This window comes from Berghia stephanieae, chromosome 14 (genome assembly GCF_034508935.2).
Source record: "Berghia stephanieae isolate SIO BIC M18660-M18661 chromosome 14, UCSD_Bste_1.3, whole genome shotgun sequence".
NCBI lineage: Eukaryota > Metazoa > Mollusca > Gastropoda > Nudibranchia > Aeolidiidae > Berghia > Berghia stephanieae.
The window spans coordinates 24,453,794-24,470,358 of NC_088373.1; the positions used below are offsets into that span (position 1 = coordinate 24,453,794).

A 16,565-nucleotide genomic window follows, 5' to 3' on the forward strand; every position below is an offset into this window, starting at 1 on the left:
ATATATATATATATATATATATATATATATATATATATATATACTAGTGATCAAAAGAAAGTATACACTTGTTTTACCTACAGAATTGGTATGGAATATAGTTCAACAGTTTAAGATCTCAACGAGATGAAATCCTTACAACACACAGAGTAGACTTATCTCTCCAGTGGATACCGGGGCATTCAAATATACCAGGAAATGAGAATGAAGACAGACTAGCCAGACACGGATCAACACTTTCAGTATCCTTAGACACAGCGAAACAAATAAACAAAACGAATAAGAGAGAAGAATGGATGAACAGTTGGGCAATGAACACCACGAGTAGATGTATGTTTTCCCATATGACCACTCGTGTAAAGACTGATTGCCTAAATAAGCTCAGAAGACACCAGCAAAGCATCATCTTTCAACTAAGAACACAACACATACCGCTCAACAACCATTTAAGCAAAATTACAAAAGACACATCCCCTTCCTGCTCCCTATGTCAACACCCCAATGAAACAGTAACACACCACTTGCTAGAGCTCAGGTGGTCGCTGGTTCGGATAAGTAAGTAAGTAAGTATGGAATATTGTTCTGGTTTATTTAAAACCTATGTGTAATCATAGTACTATCATGTATCTCTCATTTTGTTAGAATTTGTAACTTTTACGGTAGATCTTGTATGCAACATAGACTTTTTAAAACATGACCTTCAAAAAGGGAAGGAACAAGTCAAAACATACACTATGATTTTGACAAACAATGGCATTTTAATAAAATTACTTGCGTTCATTTCATTTGAAGTGAAGGTGAATCTAATTCAATCAGAAACGAGTATCTCCCCCGTTCGCTCCAATCACAGCATTGCATTTCCTACGCATGGAATTGGTCAATGTGGTCAGCTGGTGTTGAGGAATGTTATACCGTGCTGTTCTTATGGCTGATAATGTTCACATTATTTGCTGCTATAAAATATCTTGTTACAATAGCTCTGTTGGATGGTGCATTGTCGTGTTTATGTGAAAATTTAGGATGTTCATGTAAACATGGAATAACATGGAGTTGTAAAATGTGCTGGATGTACCTTGCACCGGTTAGGGATACATTTACTTGAACTAGAGGTGTCCTACAGTCTCTGCTTACTCCAGCCCACACCATCACTTGTCCATATCCTCTGTTTGGGGATTCCAAGACGCAAGAATGGTGAAATCACTCGTGTGATCTTCGGTAACAATGTAATCTACCGTCCTTTCTTCAAATCACAAAGCGTGATTCATCCGAGAAGAGAACAAATGACCACGCATGCGCTGTCCACCGCAGATGAGTACGGACCAGTGACATCTATAGAGCGGGACGAGTCGCCCACGGAATTTTCCGTTCTACGGGGCCGGTCTACGAGGCCGGACAACTATCGGGACAAATGTATTACAGTGGAATATGTAACATTTGGTTGTATTTATCTATCCATCTATCAATTTGTGTGGCTATATCTATCTATCCCTTTATCCATATATCCATCAATCTATCCATCTTTCCATCTATCCTTCTATCCATCTATCTATCTATCTATCTATCTATCTATCTATCTATCTATCTACCTGTCTGTCTATATCTACCTATCAATCTATAATTCTATATTTCTTCTTTTTTGTCTGTCTTTCCTTATCTTCAACTTCCACCTTTCTATCCATCTATCCATCCATTCATCCTCCACTTCTACCTCCTCCATATGCTCCCTCCCCGCCTCTCCCTCGTCCTCCTTAGTCTTATTCATCCGCCTTCCTGTCTATTTATCCATCTATATGTATATATATATATATATATATATATAATATATATATGTCTGTATGTCTGTCTGTATATCTATCTATCTATCTATCTATCTATCTATCTATCTATCTATCTATCTATCTATTTATCTATCCGTCTATCTATCTTTCTTTCTCTTCATCTTCCACCGTTTTATCATTTCATCCATCTACCTACCAACCAAATCCACCGATCTACCTACCTATCTAGCAATCTATGTAAATATACGTATCTATCTCTTCATAGCCCTCCCTCCCTCCTTCTTCTCGCTCGCTCTCTCTCTCTCTCTCTCACTCGCTCTCTCTCTCTCTCTCTCTCTCTCTCTCTGTCTCCATCCCTTTCACGTCCCCCTTCAGTCTCTCTCGCAATCAAACAGGAGATAGATAGATAGATAGATAGATAGATAGATAGATAGATAGAAAGATAGAGAGAGAGATAATTGATATATTATATCATATTGACTAACATAGAATGCAGATACATAGACAGAGAGTGAGATAGAAAACAAAAACTTAGTTCTGGGAAGAGCCATTGTTGACGTTCAGTTTCTAGACACCAGCTATTTAGTATATTGAACATTCATTATTCATGTTAAGTCAATAAAACCCCAGTCATCCGTAAAGTCAAAACAAGAGGAGGAATGAGGTTTGGGTGAGGGCGGGGGGGGGGGCAAGATAAACAAAGCTAATTTAATAGTGCATGCTGCATTCTGATCGGTCATTGCCTAATTCATGATTGTGTCATTTCGTGAATGTGACTGATATATATATATATAAAAGAGAGAGAGAGAGAGAGAGAGAGAGAGAGAGAGAGAGAGAGAGAGAGGGGGGGTAGCAGTGTAGGCTTCAACCTCACTGTAGTCTGTAGTCCAATTCGTATTGAGAATGTATGTGTGTAAGGGGGGGGGGGTGGCGGGGTTAGGTAGGAGGTTTGTACGTGTGTGTGTGTGTGTTGGGTGGGGGGGTAGGAGGTGTTGTGTGCATGGGAGGGGGGTGTTTGTGTGTGCATAAGTGTGTGTTACAAGGTTCATGTATTACAAAAAATTCCGATTTAATTTTTATCAAGACTCACCATTTCTGTAGTTAGTGTAATCCGTAAATAAATGAATAAAAGTCAATTGAATTGTTCTATCACTATTATGATTAGTTATGAGTCAGGGAAGTTAAAGTAATATTATGCTTCGGTTTTTTTGGTATGCATCTCTATAAGTTGGAATCTAGTTTCTAAAAGTTATAATTATAGTTATCTGATATTGATATTGATATCCTAAATAATAAAAAAATGGATTATATTGTTATATATTTCAGGTATTTATCATTTTATCGATAAAACTCCACTAATCAAAGAAACCAATTATCACATATCATACAAGAAAAATACAAGAGGAGTCAAGCAGATTATTTATTTATTGAAAAGGGATATTGACTTTGACCTTTCATTGCTTTCTAAACATTTTTCTTTGATCAAGAACCATGAGTGCATATTTAAAGTTTGCTTCATGATGATGCCATTTCTAAACACTTACTCTTAGTTATAAAGTTTCAATTACCAGTCACTACCAGTGGATATCTCTCATCCTTCAACTCTGGGCTGTAAGGTTCACACCATTTTCAGTTTTCACTTTGTCTTAGAGTCTTAGACTCACTTTCACCAATTTCGTTAGTTAGCGTAATCCATAATTCACTTTTTTATGATAGTATGATAGTTTACCAATAATGATAAAACTCCCGAAATAAAAGAAATCAATTATCACATACAACTGTCAATTACAGAAAAATGCAAGGGAAGTCAAGCAGATTAAATACCTATTGAAAAGGGAAATTGACTTTCTAAACAAGATTATGTTTTTCTTTGATCTTGTAATAACTCACTTCAAGTTTCAAGAACATTTCAATGTTAATGTTAGGAATCAGAGCATGATAATGTGATAATGATGACTATAAGCACAGTTGCATACTCTGACCTCCTTATAAGACATCGATTTTGATTTTTTTATCGACTCACCTAGGAAAATACTTGCTTTATTTTTAAAAAAGAAAATGTTAATTAATCATAATATATACGCGATTCTCCGTGTGTCAATTTTGATCATTCGCGTGGCCATCTGGCAGCATTACTCCCACAATAAATCTGACTTTACGTCTTGACACTTCTTCCTAGTATAATAGCAGTATTGCCTTTCCGTTTCATGCTGCAACTTGTAGATATGTGTGGAATTTGACAGTTTTTGTGTGGAAAATACTACCTTCGTAGTATAACGCAGTACCTTAACTGTAGCCATTACTTTAAAGACAGTATTGTCGGAAGAAGGGTCGTCTTACTGTTGAGACGGTCAGTTAAGGAATTTCTTTGATGACGTAAAAGTGACATCACTTCCCCACCCGATGGGGAAACGGTTGGGGGAACGACGAGAAAGGAATGCCTTTGATTGTCACCGACATCTGCATATCATTAAAGCCTGACGACAGGGGCACTGTTATATAGGAAAAAAAACGAACGGCCCCGTAGGATGCAGTAAGTGGGCAATGATCTGTCCTGTATATGAAGTCCTAGGTACGGACCCACTGAAGACGGGCCAACAGGTGATGTGCTCTTAGAAGGTCGCATTAACGGACGTTTGCGATAATGTCATGCTCTCTAAGTCTGCAACGAACAGTGTGTCGACTAATTCGTGTACCTGGGAACTCTAGCGCAGTTTCAGTCGCCGTCCTAAAACAATCCCGTGTGTTTTAATCGGTCCTCAACTTGTGTTGTTACTTGTGGTCTGCCAGTTCGATTTCGGTCCATTACTGTTTGTGTCATTTCAAATCGATCCACTAAGGAATATACAGTTTTCCATGTGATATTAAACATTTTTGCGACATTGGTCACAGACTATCCAGCTTGAAGATGACCAACGGCACGTGCACGTTGTTCTAAACTAAGACGTGGAATCGCGTAGATTAATGGATGGTATTTTGTATTGTGTTTTCCTGACTTGAAAATAGTTCAAGAAGACACGAATGACAAAGAAAATTAATCTACCCACTTCCTGTCCAAGGTAAGAGGCTAAAAGGCTATTTTCGCACTTGCGGGACGTGGTGAGCGAATTTCAGGTCAAAAAGAAAAACATCGACTATCGGTACACAGAAAGGCTAATGGTAGAAATCTCAAGGAAAATCATTAGCCTACGTCAACGGATAAAAAAGTAACGACGATTTTAAATGTGTATACTTTCTTTTGATCGCAAGTATATATATATATATATATATATATATATATATATATATATATATATATATATATATATATACATTTATATATATATATATATATATATATATATTCATATTTATTGTGGGACGTCCCAGGCTTGAGAGTTTTTTTTTCCACGATAAGGCTCATTTAAATCTATCGACATTTGAAGTATGAGTTTGATACTTTATAAGTCATATATTTTTTATTCTTTATATTTAATGTTCAGGTTCGTTGTCTGCCTTTGCTTTGTCCAGACGGCAAAGTCCTCAACAAGAAAACCCAGTCTTGCGACACGGTATATAACCATTTTCGTGGATTAACATACAGATTTGAGGTGAGACTATTTAGCGAGAAAATAATTCGCTCTAATCTAGATGGAGCGATTTGGGTTTTCCTTTCACCAAGGATTCCCTATTTAACGTTTTGGACTGATATTGAGATTACGAATTGCTATGATTTAGATACCAATAGCTCTTACCAAGTTGTTTGGTTGACGGCACGTGTTCGGGCATCCTTCAACATCTCAAGAACTGATTTTGAAAATAAAATTATTGATGTTATTTTCACCAATCCCTGGCTCCTAACTTTTTATGATGAAGAAGATAAAGGGGACACTTCATTATTTCACTTATTATGCCACGGAATACATTTTTGCCGTATTTTCAATTGGCAAAATACGGGTTATCGCTGTGAAAAATTTATTAAAAGAGGGCAACATAATATAACACCTCTACCTCTACATGATACTGGAATAGAAATAAGCCCACGTCTTACATGTCCGTACGTGAGCATCAATGTCACCAACATTAACATAACATTTAATGTAGGAGACAACACAACGCACGTCATTCTTGGAATTGGTAACCGTGAGATTGCTGTGGCCTGGGAACCAAGGACCATGACCTATGAGCCTAATCAAATCCATATTTGTAGTTATTTTTATAAACGTCTTTTCCAAGAGATTGTCAGTAATAGATTTCCCATGGACGAGCTAGTCACAATGATTCAGTTTTATTTAGACAATTTGTGTTTACTTGTGTCAAGTTTATTTCTCTCGGCATCCATCCTGACCTATGTAATATTCCCATCTTTACGCTCTGTTCCTGGAATTAACACACTGTGCTTGTGCATTTGTCTTCTTACAGCACACGTATCGCTAGTCATCACATCTGTGTTTGGTACGCGAGGTCTTTTCAAAGAGACTTATTGCGTTATACACGGGGTTATCCTCCACTACAGCTGGGTTGCATCTTTTACATGGATGAACACGTGTTGTATACACATGTACCGAGTCTTCAGAGGAACTGTCACTGGCTCGAAAAAGAAGCAGTTAATGTGGAACTGTCTTTACTCTTTCGGATTTCCCTTATTGGTCGTGATGAGTATAATTGGTGTCACATTCGTTTGGACTAAAGGCAAATCTATGGCATACGACGAAAAACGATGCTTTTTAGACACCGATACATCAATCATGATCCTTATAATGGGCGTGCTGGTTCCTCTCTTGATCATGGTGGTGATAAATGCGGTTCTATTTGCTGTGACAGTGAGAAGCATGATTGTAGTCAAGGGTCTTGGGACAGAAATTAAAGGCAAACACGGGGTTGTGACTTATGTCAAGCTATCAACAGTAACTGGTTTATCTCTTTTATTCACAGCAGCGGCCATTCAATTTAACATTCCGATTTTATCCCTCATCGCCAGCCCTTTCACTTGCCTACAAGGGGTCTTCATATTCTTTTCATTTACGGCCAACAAGCGTGTGCTTAGTCTCTATAAAGATTGGATTTCTGGCATGATTACACGGTTCGGTTCACCACCAAAACAAACTGTTGATAAAAACGCAATATCTATGAATGAGATAAAGAAAGGCACAAATGCCTCTGGTTTAAAATAATGAACTTTTTCCAAATAATTTCCTTTCTAATAAAAATGAGTGTGTAATCTTTTATGATTCGTTTTAAGAAATGTGACTTTTTAATAATTCGTTACCGATATTTTTGCCAGCGATAAGAATAATTATCACACCTAATATTTTACATTTTCCTTTCATATTACAAATAACAATGTTAAATTGAATGTAAGCTTCAATTTGATATAGGAAAACAGATAAAAAGGACGTTTCAGGTTTCCCCTTTATCAACAAAACAGGAGGAATGAAACACTGGAGACGAATGATATAATTGTGGTAGTGGCGTTGTTAAGATGAATAAACAAAAACACTGATGGGCAGGAAATAGTAGGCTCCTTTGTAAGGAAGCACGAATGAAAATAGAACAATATATATTAAAAGTTTGGGTAATACTTAATAACGTTCAAAACAACAATTAGTTAGCTATTGTCCGTTAACAACCCGTGCGAACGCATGTGGATATCGTCACAACCTTCTGATAGATTTTAATGATGATTGTCTTGAACACCAGAGTTGTGAGTGACGTTATGATTTTTTTTTTGCAACGGTCAGAGTAAAATAATTAGAATATTTTTTCTTTACGCTTTATGAAGACAGAAGGGTCTGGGATGAGTGAACATTTGGATGGTTTAAAATGACAATCTTATACATAGTGAATTCTGTTGTGATTACGATCACTCAACTCCTCACAGGCTTGACCAGGGGTTTACTTTTCACGAGATTTATATCCACTACTCACAAACATTGCCACCCTGAATTCAAAATGACACATCAAATTGTGCGTTTTGTACATACTCGACATAAACAATTTTTACATTTTAATAGTTAAAAGACAGAGGCATAGATTCCTGTTATGATTTATACATTCATAAAACTGGAAAAAATGGATTAAACAAGCAGAGAAGAACAACAAACTACAAAAATACTCTCGATGTAACTCAATTAGAATAATTGGCATCTGGGAGAGTGAGAGAGAAACCACCATGGCTGCCAGCAAAAGGTCGTACCAGTTGTGAGAGAAAACTTAAAGATAAATGTTGTGCATGCAGATAGAGATACAATCCACATATCTAGGAAAGTACGAAGTGATCTCCAAAGAGCATAATCGTGAAATTTACGAGCAAAAAAGAGGGAATTTGTCCTGAACCAAAGGGCCTTTGCTTAAAGGGTCTGGCGTAACGTCCTGGAAGATCTTACACTAACAAATCTCCAAAGGCTGAAAGAAATCAGAAAACGCCCCTTTGTACAGAATGCTTGGACATGGAACGGGAAATTTTATGTCACAACTGATGATGGCATCAAATGAAGGTAACTGATGATATAACATAAATGCCTGACGTTCAACATAAAGTAACCGAGAATATTTCTAGAATTACAACAGCATTGGCCAGAATTTCCCATAGTACCCAACCATCAGCATCAGTATCCAGAATATCCCATATGAAATCCAACACCCATGACACCCCAACCTGCAGCAAATACCTATCAGATGAAGACACGCCCAGACCTCCAAACTTGACCTCTAGGAGACTTCACGTTCACTATTACAATCGTGGGACAAGAACAAGAGGAAGTCGACAACAGCATGAGGTAACGGACAACTACAGCTTCAATAATTGACTAGGAAAGGAGAATATCGAATGTATTCAATCTAGTGATGATGAAGCTGATATTTTAGATTTAAGCAGCACAATCAGACAAGTTTTAGACTTATTTCTTGTTAACGATGATAGTTGGATTGATAACATTGACCACATTAACCATGATCTACTTTCTGTTTGTATTAATTTATCCAAACATGTTTGTTGTAAGAAAAATGATAATTATTTTGATTATTACAATGGTAATTATGAAGCATGTAGCCATTAAATGGGAATTGTTGATTGGGAAACTTTAGAAGACATGTGTGTGGATGATGCTTGGTCAGTATTGAGAGATAAGATAAATTCTGCTGAATTGAAATATGTCCCTCTTAAAATTATGCGTAAATTTAGTAAACCCATTTGGATGACAAAAGTAGTTTAACACATGATAAATATGAAACAAACACTATTCAAAAATTATATGAAACATAGATCACTAATTATGAAAGCTATGTAACAATACCGAAATAAAGCTAAATTGCTATATCAGATACAATTCAATTACATGAATTTAAATTAGTTCGAGAATGTAAAGATAATGCAAAATTTTTCTGGAAATATAACAATTCTGAACTTAAAAGAAAAACTGGTGTCGGCGCCTTGCTAAAAGACGATGGTACAACTACCATGTCTGATATCGAAAAGGTTGACGTGTTCAATATATAGATATTTCTCATTATTTTTGTAAATAAGGGCCTCGTTAATATCCCATACCTGGAGAATAACAACGATGGGAATTATATTACTGATTTACGGAAAATTAAATTATCGAAACGTTGTTGTCTCTTCAGTAACAAAATGTCTCCATCCTCGTTTACTCAATGAGATTGCACCATGCGACACAAATAAGCCATCCCCATTTTATTATATGAAACACATCTCTATCAGATGGTGAAATTCCAGAATACTGAAAAATAGCCAATGTGATTGCCATTTACAAAACATGAAATAGAAACGAACTTCGCAATTATTAGTTTAAGGTGCATTTTATGTAAAGTTATGGAATCCATTCTTAAAGATAGAATCATAATGTATTTTTAGAAATCACAAAATATTAAGTAATTGTCAACACGGATTTAGAGAGAATTTCTCGTGTGTGACTCAGTTATTACACGAAATAGAAGATTTTACCAGCATGGTTGATGATGGTAAATATATTGATATTATACATTTTGAGTTCAGTAAAGAATCTGATTGTTCCTCATGAGAGGTTATTCAGAAAAATATAATCATATTGTCTAACAGGGCCGCTATATTATTGGATAAAATGTTTTCTACCCAATATAAAGCAGAGGGTAGTTGTGGCGATATGTCAAGTTTTAAATGTGTGACTAGTGGAGTTCCGCAGAGAAGTGTCTAGGGTCCAATGCTTTTTTATACATTTATTATTAACTTACCAAATAACATATCAAAATGTAGATTGTTTGCAGATGACTCTAAAAATTATAATGAATCTGATCAGCATGATATCATTCAGGCTGATATTAATTCTCTTTTTGAATTGTCAAGGAGGTGGCAATAAATATTTAACATCAACACCTGCAAGGTATTAAATGTTGGAAAGAAAATTCCTAATCACATCTATTACTCAGGTAACTCTAACTCCATTTTTAGAATGTTTTTAGAAGTTTTAAGTACGCTGGATTTGCCATTAATGAAAATAATTTTAAAAAGTCGTTTCATTGTATCTACCTCCCACCACCAAGCCAACAAAACACGATATCAACAATTGATTTTTTACCAGTGTTCGGATAATTTATGTCTATCAATCCATAAACAAAAAGCATAATATTTTTATGGGTAATTTTAACATTGATTATTTCGGAAACAAAAATCAATCCAAAGTATTTCGGGAACGTATTGATACAATCAACTCTATTCAACTCGTAAGTGGTCCTACAAACAACTATAGCCAAACAATAGATCATGTCATTACAGACATTGAACATTCTCTCTCTCCACCTGTCTTTAATATTGATAAATTAATCTCTGACCATCATTTAATTGTGTTTTGCGTTTTATTTCCAATGAAGCACAAAGTAAAAAAGACGATAACGTCTCGTAATTTGAAGAACAAAAGCATGAACATTTTTAAACAAGGTCTTGACCATAACGTGAAAAATAAACATGATGCAAATGGTCTCCACGAGTCAATTGTTGGTACGGTAAATACTCATGCTCCCTTAAAAACTAGAGCAGTAAGGGTGGAACGTCAAGCACCCTGTTATAATGCAGAAATAAAATTGACTGGATTAGCCAGGAGGCGGGCAGAAATAAATGACTTAAGTCCAGATATGCTGTTGATAAGATAATGTACATCGCGGCTAGAAATGAAGCGAAGCCGTCAATTTCAGAGTAAAAAGAAATTCTATGAAGACAGCCTGGAAAACGTCGGGCGTTCGACACAATTCTTTGCCTTGACCAAGGAACTGCTGGGACAACGGACGCAAGCAACTCTGCCATCTTTAATCGATCGTGCAGATCTACCAAACGCTTTGGTCAATATTTTAAAGAAAAAATCATGAATCCAAACAACATTTGACAAGGTTCATGGTGATTCAGTAACAAATTTCTCAAAGATCACTGAAGCTGCCTGACGTGACCGCATTATGTCGTCTCCAACTAAAAGTTTCGATTTAGAAAAAAGTTCATTGATGTAATTGTAACACCATTTACATGTATTGTTAATAATTCGTTGCAGTCAGGTGCTGTATCGGACATTTACCAAGTTGCTCATGTCAAATCCCTTTTGAAAAAAAAACTTGATCTTGATAAAGAGAACTTTAAAAAACTAACCCCCTGTCTCGAATCTTCCTTTTATCTCTAAAATCTTAGAAAAGCTAGTTTTGAAAAAATTACTTTCTCATCTTAAAAATATTTGTTTTGAAGAAAATTTCAGTCTGCTTATAGGCAACATCATTCGACGGAAACCGCACTTGTTAGGATTGTTAATGATCTCCTCTCTGTTATAGACAGTGGTTCATGTTCTTTGCTGAATTTGCTGGACCTATCGTCTGCTTTTGATACTATTGATTATAATCTTCTCCTCAAACGTCTTGAAATTACTTATGGCGTGCCTGGTGCAGCTCTTGATTGGTTTAGGTCATATTTGTTTAATCCTAAACAGATTATTACGGTGGATGAATATAGATCTGTGGAAATTCTTGATTGTGAGTTTCCCCAGGGTTGAGTACTTGGACCCGTTCTTTTTGTTCTGTACGTTGGCCCTCTGTCTAAATTCATCAGAAGTTTCGGTCTGTTTTGCCATCAATATGCTGATGATACGCAATTGTACTGCGTTTCCAATACTAGAAATCTACAAGTAGTATCAGGTTAATAATTTGGTTAGATCTTTGTTTTTCCAACAAAAAATGTTTGCTTCCATAAGACGGTTCATATCTGAGGATGTGACCAAACACCTGGTTGTGTCAATTGTATTATCAATTGTATTATCAAAATTGGATGATTGTAATGCTCTGTTTGGCGTTTCGCAATACAATCTGAGACGTCTTCAGATTGTCCAGAACAGCGCCTCCAGACTAGTATTCATGAAGCGTAGGTGCGATTCCGCCAGACCTCTGCTTCATGACCTGCATTGGCTGCCTGTTGAGAAAAGGATTAAATTCAAAGCTTTTGTTTTAGTATATCGTTGTCTTGAAGGTACTGCCCCTTCCTACCTTGCAGAACTGATTGAAAGATATTCAAAACCCTACCCCTTACGTTCAGCCAGTGATTCCACTCAACTAGTTGTCCCTCGAATACGGAAAAATGCTAGGATGAGATCCTCTGATTGGAACGCCTTACCAAAGAGCATTCGTGGAATAGAATCTTTGTCTATTTTTAAACGTTCGCTTAAAACATATCAGTTTCGTTTTAGTAGATGGTATGAGAAGCAAGATAAGTCTGGTATGTGTGTGTGTGTGTGTCTGTGTGTGTGTGTGTGTGTGCTTGTGTGCGTAAATGAGTATGTTTCAGCCAAATAAATTTGTAATTTAAGCGGTTATACTCTGTGTCTCGGAGTTATAGCGCTATATAAGTTTTCAGCATTATTATTATTATAAGTCTGATTAATACAATTTAGTGGTTCTTTTGATGTTATGCGTTTAGGTAGAAGACGCAGTTAAAAGTCAAAGTAGTAAATTTCTTTATGTAAGTCCCACCTTTGCTTGAAAATATCAACCACTCCGCTAAAAGTGGATAGCCGAGATCATGTGACATCAAAGAAACAGCAAAAGATAAAGAAATTATTTTAAAATTATATATATACATACATATATATATATATATATATATATATATATATATATATATATATATATATATATATATATATATATATTCATAATGATATGAGCATAGTGCAAACTTGGTATAATACGTACTCACCAGAACAAAGGTAATCCACTTGTTAGAACTTCACGGGCATATGCAGCACGTTCCCCTCCCTCTGCTTCACCCTGAGCCAAGGCAATTACCTCTTTCCTCTTCTTTCTCCGTTGTTTCTCTGCTATAATCACTGATGCTTCTCGTGACTTTTACTGAGTCGCTTCTTGGCTTTCACCGCAGCCAGCCGAGCACAGTTTTCACCCTGCGAAACATTAGCAAGGTCTGAAGTTGCAGAGTGAAGTTCCGTCCAAAGTTGAACTCTCCTGCGGCAGTGTAAAGATCAAACTCAACACATTTACGACCATGATCAAGAAGAGTATGTGCACTCTCTTCTGGTGGTCGAATTGGTAACCTGTGATCTGCAAGATCATATTTTGTAGCAGCACCACGAACCTGGACAAGGGGGACGGTATCTGTGCTGAAGGTTGTCATTAGTTGAGTAGCAATGATAGAGGCTTATTAGAATTGCCTTCCTCATTTCAACAGTGTTATGAGTACGAATGGGCCCGATCGTAGCCAACCGCCCTGCCACCTCCCCCCCCCCCCCAAGGTGATCTTTCGCTTGCTGCTTCCGAGATCAAATTATAAATCGCAGGCCCCGGACGTTTGCTGACATGATTGATGTTCTCCTCTTTCACGATACTACAATCAGCTCCATAAGGAATAATTTCGCAGACACTGTTGTACACCTTAGAATCCCCATCTCCAACAAAGGTTGTATATCGAAGCTTGTAGGAAGAACCAGAACGCTTCCACTAAGTTTTCGCACCCATAGCAGATTCCATTATCCCTGAAACACCGTGTAAATTTCTGTAGCAAGAATCCGATGCAATGTGCTGCTCACACCATCTCTCAAACTGACTCGCATCACTCATTTCCGACTTTTGTTTAGCAGCAAGCCAAGAATATTTTTAACAATGTTAGTTCACCAACCCTGTCAGAACGTCGATGACACATCCAATCCCAATTAAAGACTTGTGCCCACGTGTAAACCAAGAACCGTCATAGCTGACAGAAACGTTGAGACAGCCATCTTCATGCACACTGTGGCCCAGTGCTTGTTGCGCAGAAAACACCATCTCCACACCATTACGAAACATATTGTTGTCCCAAGTCTATATTCTTTTGAAATAAATTTGTTGCTACTGTATTTACTCACTCAACCCTAACACCGACTATATACGTAGTTTACCCGGGTTACTTTTACCCCATGCCTATATATTGCATGTTCCTGAGACAAATTACAGGCGGACTATCAAAGCTAATGTTTTTCATTTTTAAATGTTAATGGTAGTTGAATAAAACTATCTATGTACATGCTCATTTTTAATCAATTTTTAAAAATTTTGAAAAGTAGCAAAAATCTCCAGGATTGAGTGAGTTAAAAGTGTTCTGGTGCATGCCTGGTATGTTGAGGTACTGGCAGATGTTATTGAATTTGTAGGGTCGTAATCCAGACTGGAGTGAAGCTAGTGTGGCGCTTTGTTGACGATGAAAGGAGCTACGCCCCTTTTAGATATTATATTCTCCAACTGTTCCGATGTATGAACCGGCTCAGCCACATTCTCGTTGAAGTCGCTGCAGAATAAGACAAGCTGAACAGCAACTCCATATCGTTGACGTTGTTGAGATGAAAGTTCAAGAGTTCAAAAACGTTTATTTTAGGCAATTGCCAATGTAACTCATACAAGAATATATTTTTTCAACAAATCAAATAAGTAAAATCAATAATAAAGCAAGGCAAACAGCGAATATAATAATGATAAAAACAGTAATAATAATAATAATAATAATATAATAATAATAATAATAATAATATAATATAATAATAATAATAATAATAATAATAATAATAATAATAATAATAATAATAACAATGACAATATAATAATAATAATAATAATAATAATAATAATAATAATAATAATAATAATGATAATAAAAATAATGATAATTATAATGGTGGTAATAATTATGTAAAATCAATTAAAGATTTAATTAATAGTTTAGTTATTTAATAGATTTTTAGACCTTGGTACAACTCAAATAATTCACGTCTTATTGATCAACATAAGATATGACATGACGACAATGATTTTTTACACTGTACAATGAGATTTGTTTACATAAGATTTATATAACCATGAAATATTCTTACAGCAAGAGTAATATTATTGCCGCTACAACTACTACCACAACTGCTACCAGTACATCTACTACTACTACTACTACTACTACTACTACTACTACTACTACTACTACTACTACTACTACTACTACTACTACTACCACCACCACTACTACTACTAACACCACTACAGCCACCACTACTATTACGTCTACTACATCTACAACTACTACCACAACCACTACTACCATCACTACTGCTACCACTACCAACACTACTACCACCACTACTACTACGACTATTACTACTTCTACTACTACTATACTACTACTACTACTACTACTACTACTACTACTACTACTACTACTACTACTACTACTACCCCCCCCCTGCTATCACTATCACTACTACTACTACTACTACTACTACTACTACCCCCCCCCCCTGCTATCACTATCACTACTACTACTACCACTACTACTACTACCCCCCCCCCCCCCTGTTATCGCTACCACGACTGCTGCTGCTACTACTGCTACTACTTCTAACACCACCACCACTACTACTACTACTACTACTACTACTACTACTACTACTACTACTACTACTACTACTACTACTACTACTACTACTACTACTACTACTACTACTACTGCCACTACTACCACTACTACTACCACTACCCTTGCTATTACTACTACCACCACCACTACTACCGCCACTTCCACTAGCACCACCACTATTACCACTAATAATAATGCTAATAATAGCAACAATAACAATAATAATAACAGAATCAATAATATCATTAACGCTATCACCACCGTTACTACCATCATCACCATCACTACCACCATCGTTATCATTATCATAATAAAAATAGCAATAATAACAATGCACAGTGAGAGTGAAAATCAACATCAACAGACAATACTAATGATGTCAACAACAACGGTAGTGACGATGATCTTCATTGATTACCAATCATTATCTAATGTCACAAGATACTCATACATTACAAGTAGCGAAAAATAAGAATTATACATATAGATACGTTAATTTAATATATTTCTCATATGCGTGTCAAGCTCAAGACATGCTCGATTATAATGACTGACAATCACACACGCCCTTCCTACACACATATGCACCCACCCACACAAATACACACACACATACATACACACACACATACATACACACACATACACCCACACACACACACTGATCTACGAAATCACATGTACAACAAACAGTGAGAAAAAAGTTAATTCAAAGGATTCAATTATGGCTAATAGACTAAATATTCAAATAATATATGTCATAATCTTATACATTAATGCATACCACAATGAAAAAAAAAAAAAAAAAAAAAAAAAAAAAACCAAAAAAAAATACAAAAAAAACAAAAAACAAATGTATTTTAATTCTCCAGTAATACCAGGTGCCTAGCTAACATTTT

General features: G+C 36.1%; 1 protein-coding gene across 1 annotated transcript in view; it reads left to right on the forward strand.

Moving 5' to 3' along the window:
• LOC144959816 (uncharacterized) overlaps window positions 1–11,384 on the forward strand; it is a 13,786-nt gene extending 2,402 nt beyond the window's left edge. Inside the window, exon 2 of the mRNA XM_078892594.1 lies at window positions 5,261–11,384. Coding sequence (XP_078748720.1) covers window positions 5,261–6,931 — 1,671 coding nt within the window. The 3' untranslated portion in view covers window positions 6,932–11,384. The remainder of the gene's footprint in view (window positions 1–5,260) is intronic.
• Window positions 11,385–16,565: the final 5,181 nt, after the last annotated feature.